At 35.6% G+C, this 12,101-nt stretch overlaps 1 protein-coding gene across 1 annotated transcript; it reads left to right on the top strand.

Annotated features, from left to right (window-relative positions):
- Nucleotides 1-7,646: 7,646 nt before the first annotated feature.
- On the top strand, nt 7,647-11,839 carry LOC106663331. The gene is made up of 5 exons (XM_014388136.2): nt 7,647-8,113; nt 8,171-8,332; nt 10,275-10,485; nt 10,543-10,738; nt 10,797-11,839. The coding sequence occupies exons 1-5, from the start codon at nt 7,925-7,927 to the stop codon at nt 10,972-10,974; spliced, it is 936 nt and encodes a 311-aa protein (XP_014243622.1). The 5' UTR covers nt 7,647-7,924; the 3' UTR covers nt 10,975-11,839.
- The last annotated feature ends 262 nt before the right edge of the window (nt 11,840-12,101 follow it).

The raw sequence follows: 12,101 nt of genomic DNA, 5'->3' as shown, positions 1-12,101 counted from the left end.
ATTAGAAACATAAATCTTTTACTCCACATCGGCAGATAGACGTTATTTTAGTAGATGGCTAACCTAAATGACATCTTAATACGATTTAAATAATAAATGAACAAACAAAAACTCATAAATAATTATAAAAAATAAATACAACCAAACTGGCGTAGGGGATACCTTCATGGCAAAACACAAAAAAAATTACTCCAATTAGTATACCATATTTGACAAGGCGTTAGAAAAGTCAATAAAAAAAATAAAATCTATCTGCCATGTGTGGTAAAAAATTTCTGTTTTTAATTATGCTTAAATTTATAATTTTATGATGATTTACATAAATAAAGTTCTTTGGATATCAAATTGAAAAATAAACTATTAAAGGGATTAGGAAATTCAAACGGATAACGACCGTCATGTCAAATTGCCAACCGACTGCTCATTTGCTGAATATAATATTTATGAAATATCAGTACAATTTTTTTTTTTTTTTTTTTGGGGGGGGGGGATTCAAAATGTTGAATTTAAGTCGGAATAGTTAGGAAACTCTTATTATTAGCATGGTTTTTGTATACGCTAAAGAGGCAAAAACCCTCGATTTCTTTTCCTTTTTTAATTTTTTTAGTAAATACTTGCAATCGTTATAATTTTTATTTTGTGTTGTTTACTGTTTATTTTTAAAGTAAAATATAACATATACCTAAATAAATTAAACTGAGTGAAACAATTTTAACAAAAATGTTGCTGTGGAAACAATAAAGAAAATGTGTAATATTTAGTGACAGTTAATTAATGATTTTTAGAGATCATGAGATGTGGTTTGGTGTGATGTAGGTTCAGAAAAGCATTTTCTTTATCATGCCAATGTTTCGATGTTTGTTGAGATCATTTTCAAAGCCTGGGACTTATAAATATTGTTTAAATTCACTAATTTTGTGGTCAGCTTGACCAATTAATATATTAAAAATAATTAAGGTTTTTAGTTGAGATAAAAAAGTCAATGGCACGAGCGGGATTTGAACCCACGATCTTCGGCTAGATATGCCGCTGCTCTACCATTTGAGCTATCGTGACCTCGGTCCTCGATCCACTCAGACACTAACTTCCCATCTCAACCCCACCTTTTGAATTTTCAATGAAATTTCATGAAAAATGGCAAAAAGGAGGGAAAAATTCAAAAGGTGGGGTTGAGATGGGAAGTTAGTGTCCGAGTGGATTGAGGTCACGATAGCTCAAGTGGTAGAGCAGCGGCGTATCAAGCCGAAGGTCATGGGTTCGAATCCCGCTCGTGCCATTGACTTTTTTATCTCAACTAAAAACCTTAATTAATTGAAATATTGTTTAAATTATACAAAGACAAGTAGATGTGAATATGAATTTATACAATGATGTACACAACATAGAAATTTTAGGTTTATTCAAAGTATTTGTACTCACTTAAAGTGTGTTTTCTGTGTAGATATGTCATTGTTGTGTCGTGTTGAGAGTTTAGTGAGATAGTAATGATTTTTGTTTGTAATAACACTCTCAATACGACACACAACACTGACACATCTACACAGAAAACACTTCAAGTGAGTATAAATACTTTGAATAAACCTAAAATTTCTATGTTGTGTACATCATTGTATAAATTCATATTCATATCTCTGTATTTGTATAATTTAAACAGTGTTTATAAATCCCAGGCCCTGGCGATGGTCTCAATAAAGATCAAAATGTTGGCACGATAAAATGTTTTTTTCTAAACCTACATCACACCAGATCGCCTCTCACGATCTGTAAATAATGAAGAAAATATTAAATTAAGTCCTCCTCTTGCGTCGATCACTTCTTGCATTCGATGCAGCCTCCATTTTGTGAGATTTTGAATATGCTGTGGAATATTTTCATACTCCTCCAAAACCGACATTCCTAATTCCTGCAAATTATCTGCCATTACTTGGCGACTTTTTACCCTCTTTGACAACTCGTCCCAAAGTTGTTCGTTTGGGTTTATGTCAGGATGAATGTCGGCCACTCCAAACATTGAATTGAAGCCCGTTCCAATACTCACCAATGATCCTAGCTGTGTGGGGCCTTGTCACACATAAAAATAAAACTGTCGTCAATTAGTGGCATATTAAGAACAATTTCCGATAACAAATCTTCAATGTAATGCTTTTGGAAACCCTCGATGAAGATCAAGTTTGTGCGATGTTTCAAAACCATATCACCACCACCTCCATAGCTTCTCCAGAGTGAAAATGTTGCAGGGATATATTGCCCCCCTTCTTCTCCAAACCATGTCTTGGCCGTCAGCTCAAACAAAACCTTGACTCAACTGAAAACAAGATCTTACTCAGACCATTTGATATGATTACTTGCAAAACTTAACCAAGCTGTTCTGTGCCTTGTCAAAAGTTCTGGACTAGTGACAGGCCTTGTCAACGTAATCCAGCTTCTGAATTTTTCCATCTTCCAACAATGCTACCATACTAGCTTAATCTATATCACTTAAAACCATCACAAAAAAATTTTGAAACTTACCACTGGAACATTAGAAAGAAACTTTAAAGAAAAACCGACAAAGAAGAGATTGACTATTCAAAAATTTATTTACAAAATCCAATCATAAACACAAATTCAAGAATTTATGATTTTGATTTACCCTAATAAGTCTTAAGTCTAACAAAATATTGTTGTAAGATAATCAATGGATAATTGTCTAAGAGATAATTAAAAATATTAAGGGTGGCCATTTTTTTTACCTCTCAGTATAGTCACAGGCCAATGTAAATTATGTTCAAGTATAACCTGAAGGACAGGGAAGTATGTATCACTTTTTAATGTTTAATCTTTAAACAAAAATAATAATAATAAAATAACAACAGACTAATGACCAAGAGTACGATCTGTCTTTTTTTCTCACTATTATACAATTATTATACACTACTAATATACAATTGTATTTGGGGGTTTTATGTGATAAAATTTTATTATTTATTATTTCTGTTTGTAAAGCAGTTTGATATCCAGGAACACAAAAATCATTGGACCATCGATAGAAAAGAATCTTTCCATTTTCAAATGGGAAATTCTTCAAAGATGGCAAAAAAAATCAAATAAGGAGAAGTTACAACCTGTACATAGAAGTGAAGGTTGTAAAGGTAATAAAGATATCAAGGCTAAGCTGGTCCTGTTGCAAAGACATAGGAGGGGAAAGTGACGGCAAAAATTGACTTAAAACTTGGCACGAGTAGAAAGGTTGGAAGGCTCAAGGTTGATGGTGTGAGCATTGATGCAAGATATCATAGACTCGCAATTGGAAGGCAGCTGGAAATGACAGGGACTTCTAGAATTCAATTTGAAGGCCTGGACCCGCAAAAGGGCAGGAAGGTAGATTTCACTTTTTAAAGTGTGTAAATAATGACTAATCGCAAATGGGATAAAACCCTATGTAAAAAAGGAAGAATCAAGTAGTGTGATGGGAGCCGCGGTAGTCGAGTGGTTATCGTGAGAGACTCTCAGCTCGTAGACCCTGCGGTCGTGGGTTCGATTCCCGCCGTCACCTCTGGCCTTTTTTACCCTCCCCCCCCTAAAAAAAAAAAAACAAATACACAATAACATTGTCATTGGCTAATATGAAAAAAAATAAAAAAATAGTGCGATGAAGTGAAATGACCCAATTGGGAAGGGAGCCAATAAAATAAAAGAAGTATTGTACTATGAACTATATTGTGTATGTAACTAAACGACAAGATCAATCTTTATCATAGATGTGGTTGACCATTCGATTCATTTCAACCGGCGATATGAAATACGATTCCATTAAAATGGCTTTTCTCTTGCCAAAGCTGTACACACTCTCTTTCCAAGGCATGAAACTGTATGCTTTGGTGGTGTCGCTGTTTGTGAAATACAAGTTGGTGTTCATCCAAGGGAGTAAGTGCTGATACACGGCTATGTATATACTCCTGTCCTTATTGGTGTATATCCTGTACGGGTACCTGTGAACGACGAAGCCCACCTGGCAAGCGATGGCCAACAAACCCGCGGAATAGCACAGGAATTCGGAAATACTGTTCATAAGGACCAATCCGTACATGTATATCGGGAATTCCTGGGGGCCCCAGAGTACGGAAGAGTACATCACGATAAACGGCAAGGAGACACCGGAAATAAGGGCGACCGTGTATGTCATTTTCACATACCAAAAGAGCGGAGCTCGGTAAATGATCGTGTAATCTTCAGGTATTTCATCAAACGTTTTGTACTTCTGTTCCATTCTTGTGTTGATTTTCCTTTCGTGAAAGTCATTTTTTTTAACTGTGAACACCGGCGATGACACAGGTCTTAGAAGAACTCTGGAAACTGGTTTTACAAATCCGCATAAACTTCGGCTATGGGGATTTTTGAAGCATAACTTCAAAACCACGCTTCTAAACATTTTTAGACTTAGTTAAATAACTGTTTATAAATAAATGATTTTCCATACATTCTACTATTGTTTAGGTTTCCCTGTTATCAGTAGTTCAGTACAGTACAGTTGGAATGGTTATCGCCATTGGCCTCATTCTGTCGGAATTAACACAAACCAAGAGGATAGACACAAAATTCAAGATTCGTCAAAAGTCCGCGGTTTGATCATGGTCCGTCTAGTCTCGCTTAATCTACTGCGTTACCATATTTCGCCAGTTTATTCCATTCAATTAAGCATCTTTGTTAATTCAACTTTGTACTTTCTGTGTTTTTTTTTTAGTGACCGGTTGTTTAATAATTTGTTGGATTCGTCAGGAGCGGTCAAGAAAAACACATTTTTTCATTTTTTTGCCGACGTTTCGAGCTTTATTCGAGTCATCTTTATGGCCTGTACGAATTACAAAACATATGTTGATTGGAAAAAATTCAACACAGATGTAAATATAAAGTTTGAACCAAACATACTCACGTGTGGTGTGTTTTGGTGTGTGAAATTGTTGTGAAACGTGAATTTGTATTCTGCTGTTTTTATATGAAATATAAAAATAAATTCTTTTACGTAAGGCCTTGGTTGAAATGAAAAAGTTGGTGTCACGAATGGGACTCGAACCCACGACCTTCGGCTGGAGGTGGGTTCGAATCCCGCTCGTGACACTAACTTTTTCATCTTAACCAAGACCTTACATAAAAATAATAATTAATTGAAAGGAGTAATTTGGTCGATTAGACCACTAAAACATAAATGAATTAATATAAAAATAAAATTTAATAGTTTATTTGAGTTTGCATGAATTTGTTCTGTAATTAATGCTGTGTGTGACTCTTTATGTGAATATGAAATACTTGGTTCAAAGCTTATATTGTATTTTTTCCAATCAACATATAATTTGAAATTCACCCAGACTCTGAAGATGACCGGAATAAAGTTCGAAACATCGGCAAAAAATAAAAAAAGTGTTTTTCTAAACTATCCCATTCTTGAACGCTCCTTACGAATCCAACCAATTTGTACCTTCTATATGTCATTTTCTACATATATATTGCTGCCATTATATGCAGAATATTAATATGGCTGGAAGGGAGCTTTACCCAAGAAACCTAAATCCGCCTTGTTAGTGACTACCGCCTTACTAGTATTCTTCCATCACTGTCTAAAGCTTTTGGGATTTTATTTAAACAAATATCCTTATTTATTGACTCCCATATCCCCTTTTCAATCTGGCTTCCGAAAATTTCATAGTTGTGAGACAGCCCTTCTCAAAATCTTAGATGATATTCGCCTAGGCATTGACGATAATAAGTGTACTTGTTCTACTTGATTTTTCCAATTCGATTATTTCGAAACCGATGCAGTTATTTTCGGTTTTTCTTCTATTGCTATCTCCTCCTATCTGTTTTACAGAACTCAGGGAGTTAAAGCTTCGATTCTTGAAGTCTGACGATGAAGAACGTATAGTTTGGTCGTTTCCGGTCATTTCGTTCTACTAGACCGTTTCGGCTTCTTCGGTGGTAGATTTGTGTGATTCATGTTTCCATTTTATAAGTGTGTCAAAGGTCAGTGTTATCTTTGTCGATGTATTTGAAAGTTTAAGTCTGTGTTTTTGTATTGTTCCGATATTTCCTTGTTATTGTTGGTTATTCTCTTTTTTGTCCCACACAAAATTGTAGATTTCTAAATTTTCAAGTATGTCAAGTCGGTTTCAAGTTTGTCCGAGTTTCAGGAAAATACAGAGACAAATAACTGCTCTAAAATGTTACTTAGTTAAATGCATAGTTAATAGGCTGACCGTCAACAAGATCGAAGAAAGATTCGCACAAAAATACTTGACGAAACGCTTCAAGTTTATTTAATAATTTCGGGTTAAGGATAATTTGAGCAAACTTAAACAACGAAAGTCCTACAATGTATTTGTAAATTATGCAATGTTTTGAAGAAAATATACATCAAATAACGCTTCAAGTCATAATGATTTTTCTTCAGCTTGATGTCTCGGATCCGCCTAGACACGCTCTCTGTCTGTCAGTTGCTTTCGAAAATTCGTAAACCAAAACTGCTTCGCCGCGTAAGGTCGATTCATATCTACCAGCACAGAGCATGTCCAGCACGTAGCGTGGCAGGCACGGCACGGAGACTAGTATTTATACTATGCGATAATCACAGCAACAGTCACATTCAAACCAACGAATAACCATGTTTCGAAATTTTTCGACTTCGACTGCTGCTGTAGCAATGTTATTAGAAGAAAAAGAGAATGAGGAATATGCAGAAGTGGAACCAAAGAAAAGGAGGTTTGCTGTTCATCCGTTGAACGTAAAACGAAAAAAGGAGGGAGAGTTCACGCACTTTTTAAGGAGTTTGAAGACGATGAAGGTTTACCGAGACTGGAATTGATTATAGGTAGGCAGCTAAGCTATTGGAATTGCACAAATCTTGTGTGTCGTCTATTGATACGAATCGTATTGAATCACACAGACAAAAAAACGTGGCGGCACAAGCAAAACCTTCACGGCGACAATGCTGCCCGGTGCTGATACGTGTCAGCACTGACACGCTCCGCTCACGTTCGCTAAATAAGAACGTACCTATATGTTTTGTATGTAATGATTTTTTTGTGTCTCCCACGCTACGTGCTGGACACGCTCTGTGCTGGTAGACATGAATCGACCTTAAACAATTTTTGTTTAACACCTGTAACAACAACCTTAATTTTGTCATTTTGGCATCATGTAGACAGATACTTTGTGCAATAGTTGTCGGTCGGTCATCACACTCTTTTTTCGATAACATAAGCTAAAGTTCACGCTAATAAATACATTTGCTCAAATTAAGGGGGTTGAGATGGGAAGTTAGTGGTCCGAGTGGATGGAGGTCACGATAGCTCAAGTGGTAGAGCAGCGGCGTATCTAGCCAGGATCGTGGGTTCGAATCCCGCTCGTGCCATTGACTTTTTTATCTCAACTAAAAACCTTAATTAATTGTTTTATTTATTTATTTTTTTTTTTTTTAATTTCAACTACGAGTTTAAATGAACCCTCGGGGTTATGAAAAAAGCTTATTTGTAAGTTTATCAGGGTTCCTAATGAGCGGTTTACCTTACAGTGATGAGCGTCGTGTCAATGCTTAAACCCTTGTGGACGCCCCCCGTGTCAGTCTAACTTTAAATCGAGATTCACTACGCTCCATCGATACGTGTTTATGAGAATTTAACATCGATCACCTCATGATGGTCCCTGTAGTATTTTTTACCAGTATTAGAAGGGTGGGTGGAAAGGGCGGTCGAGTGAGAAGGGTTGAAGGAGAGGTCGTGGACGACAGGCAGTAAGAATTGGCGGAAATGGACTTCTCCTGGCCCTCTTTCACCGAAGTTTGGAAGGACTCCAAGATGACGACCCAGGAGGTTCTGGCACTTCAGGCTCCAGCTAAATATCACCTCATACTCCGGAGATGTTGAAAAAAAATATCTGATTAATAACTGTAAAAATGGTCGTTAACGTATTGGACGAGTCGCATCTGGCGATAAGTGCGATTGTCACCGTGACGATGCAGGTGATCTTCTTTTGCATCGCTGCTTATTTCCAATTCGACAAACTTACTGATTTCGCCGGGGGCGTCAATTTTATAATAATAGCGTTGACAACTTTTTTCCTCGGGCAGCAGCAGTTTAGACCCGTAAGTTGTAATTTCGTATCGAGACGGATATAAGAAATAATATTGGTTTTTGTCTAGTCTTACGATAATAGACAATTGATGGTCACTGCCTTGGTATGCCTCTGGGGGGTGAGGCTCTCGGGCTACCTCCTCTACAGGATAATGCAAGTCGGGAGAGATGCTAGGTTCGAAAGCAGAAAAAGCAACGTTATAAGATTTGCAGTATTCTGGACATTCCAGGTAAACCCCATTCACCTTTTACAAAAATACTGTTTTATTAAAAAGTTATTGTTAATTATAATATTGTAATCATTTTTAAACGTTAGAAGGAAGAATGGATGCTAAACCATCATGACTCTTAAGTCGTGCAGGTTTAGCGTTCTTCTCCCTGATTAGTATTTCGGTGAAAATATTATAAAATAAATAATTACTGGGCTAGTGAAAAAGTAATGCAGATTTTGAAAAGTTAATCAAAACTATTTTTAATTTTTATAACATAAAGAAAATTTATTCGAAATATTTTACATCAAAATCTTTCCATGGACACATCTTTGTCAACTTGTTATAATAGCTTTTATTCTGCTGACAAAAATCTTTATTTTGACTCACAATAAAGTCTTGAAAGGCATTTTAGGCTTCACTGCATTCTATAAAAATGTTATCCTTCAAGAAGTGATCAAAATGGCTAAAAAAGTGGATGTCTGTAGGCAAGAGGTTGGTGAATATGGTGGGTGCGAGGTTTCATATCCTAAGTCCTTAAGTTTCTGCAGGGTTGACATTGCGACATGTGACCCGGTGTTATCACGAAGAACAATTGGCCCCTTACAGTTTACCAATACTGGACAAAGGAGTTGCATTTTCCCAGGCATTTTGTCAATTTCTTTCCAATATTTCTCTGCTGTTTCACCATAATTCAGGAAATTATGTGTGTTAGTCAATGAATTCGGAGATCGTGAGATGCTGTCTGATGTGACGTAGGTTTTAGGAAAACATTTTCTTTATCATGCCATCGTTTCAATCTTTATTGAGATAATCTTCAGGGCCTGGGATTTACAAACGTTGTTTAATTTAATGTAGGATGTGGAACAATATGAATTTATATCCAGTCAAAGTATTTGTACTCACTCAAAGTGTTTGTTTTCTGCGTAAATGTGTCATTCTTGTGTCTTGTGTTGAGAGTGCCAGTGACATATTGCTGTTTTATGTTTATATAAGTTGGATTTTGAAGGGGTGGAGAAGGAAATTATAGTGAATAACCCCAAACAATCACCGTTTTGGTTCCGGGAAGAGTTTTGGCACTTCATCCTTGTCCATATACTGACCTGTATCGTTCAGAATCCATTTCTCATCGCACATGATGATTTGATCGAGAAATGGATCGTTTGGGTCTTGCAACAGAAGAGACATGGAAATTTCAAAGTGTTGATTCCTTTGAGCTTCTGTTAGTTTGTGTGGTACCAACTTGTCAAGCTTCTTTACTTTACCAATTTTCTCCAGGTGGCAAACAACGGTTGAGTGGCCAACACCAAGCTCTTCCGCAATTCCCCATGTTGTCTTATGTGAATTTTCTTCAATCAACGTCGTCAACGTTCGTCATCCACAATGGAAGGCCTACCATGACCTTCCCTATCTTCAAAATGAAATCTCTGAAAGCATCGCTGCACTGTGCATTTGCTAATGCTTCTCTCCCTCTAAACTGTATTTATGTTATGCATAAATTGCTTTTTGTTGGATTTGTTGTTACTCTTTTTTCTTTTTATACATGGTTTTATTTTATAACCTGGAACCTTTACCTTACAATGATTGAGCACTAAGTCAACACCCCATTCACTTATTATCATAGTAATAACATTTAAACTTAGTTGATAAATAAAAAAAACATGGTTGTGGAAAAAGTTATGTAATTATTAGTTCAGCAAACATAATTAAAGTAATTCCTGGCATACAGAAGGGGTTAATAACGTCCTTGTCCATGTTGGGTGTTGTTGACAAGGGGTCAGAACCATTTTACAATACGCTTTTCTACTAAATATTAAAATTCCAAGGGCTATGCTGGGATTCGAATCCAGAGCTGCTAGTGTGGCAAATATCAGTTGGATAATCCCTCGGTTATTTTGGTCCCCTGAAACTACAATAATGTTGTCTAGTATAAACTTTATTCAAGCATAAAATTTAATTTCAGGCAGTTTGGGTGTTTGTTGTAAGTCTTCCAGTGATATTCATAAATGCACCTCATAATTCCATTTCGAGAGGGGCTCCAAGAACGATGGCCCCGTTGGACTCTGCAGGGACAATTATGTTTTTTGCCGGGTTACTCATTGAAACGTATGCCGACCTCCAAAAGTTTTCGTTTCACTCTGATCCTGCCAATAAAGGAAAATGGTGCAATGATGGTAAACAAAATATATCTTACTTTGTTCCTTGTTTTTAATCACTTTGTCACTTTTTAGGTTTATGGAGTCTATCGAGGCATCCGAATTATTTTGGAGAGATTGTCGTTTGGATTGGAATATTCGTAATATCGACTAACGTAATTGAAGGATTTGAATGGATATCTGTTGCTAGCCCTATATTCACAGCTTTTATTATTCTCTTTGTTTCTGGAATTCCTTTAGTAGAAAGAGCAGCTGACATGAAATACAGAAAGTAAATATAATAAATTGTCTGGACTAAAAAATAATCGACTAATGTTTTTCTATTGTAGCGACCCGCAATATAGGATATACAAAGCATCAACATCCCCTCTCATACCTCTTCCGTCAGCATTCTACAGTGAAGTACCTCGAGGTATGAAGTTTATACTTTGCTTTGAGTACCCAATGTATGATTCTCTGGACGAAAAGGAAAAGTTAGACCCCACAGGTGTATCCGCTGGTTCCTAGCAAAAACAAATCCCAAGCAGTGAAATCATTCGTCTTTCAACACCGTTGCTTTCTTGCACGAGTGTTTAGAACAAAAAAAAAATCACACTGCTTGGGCACATTTATTGCATTGCCACCCTTTAGTACTATAATCATTTTCACAATGATAGTGTTTTAAATATTAACTTTCAACAGCACTTACTAGCCCAGAGGTTTTTACCTAGTATGAATAGAAATTGTCTTAAAAAAAAAAATCATTCGTGCTAAATTTTGGGTGGTACTTGTTCACATTAGTCTAATGTCTAAAGTATAGTTCTGGAAATTACAGTAATTTCCAAGTGGCCTAAATAACTAATTTTTTTCATATAAATATCTAATTTTAGAATATTCTATTTATAGAAATAGCAGTAGACTCAAAATAATCAAATTAAAAACATATACAATTATGAGGTATTTAGAAAACTAGTATACTTACATCTTTTATTAAACCATGTTATTATACAAAATTTATATAATCTAACATGTCTTAAGTTTTTATAATGGACAACAAAAATCATTTTCTTATAGACTGAGATGGATATTTGAATTATTCTAATAAATGTTCTGTGTAACACGATCAGAATAAAAAATAAATAAATAAAACAAGAGTAATAAGTCATTATTATTCAGAAAAACTACCAAAGTAGATTAAAACAATGGCTGAAATCTAGTTGATAAATCACACAAGTCAAAACGAGGAAATATATTTTTGAGCCATTTTACTATTTTGGCTAAGTATTGACTTAACCAAGGAATAAATTTCAAAATTGTTTCATCCACTTCTTAAGTACAAAAAATTCAAGTATTTAAGTATAACAACCAGCTTTAATACTATGCCACGTCTAAATTCAAAACTGATGAAGAATAAAAACTTGTTTTTTATTTAGTTACACTTGGAGAAAAATAACCTTGCATAAGATCATCTTTTGTTTAAAATACACATGTACATATGAAATTGTGCATATTACATTATATGTGTGGTGAATAGTGACGTTAATCGATATTTATTTAGAAATCGTGAGATGCGGTCTGGTGTGACGTAGGTTTCAGAAAAACATTTTCTTTATCGTGCCAATGTTTCTATCTTTATTGAGATCATCTTCAGGGCT

The sequence above is a fragment of the Cimex lectularius genome, unplaced genomic scaffold, assembly GCF_000648675.2.
Source record: "Cimex lectularius strain Harlan isolate CLEC.00 unplaced genomic scaffold, Clec_2.1 scaffold233, whole genome shotgun sequence".
Taxonomy (NCBI): Eukaryota; Metazoa; Arthropoda; class Insecta; order Hemiptera; family Cimicidae; genus Cimex; species Cimex lectularius.
This window is presented reverse-complemented; position numbering and strand designations above follow the sequence as displayed.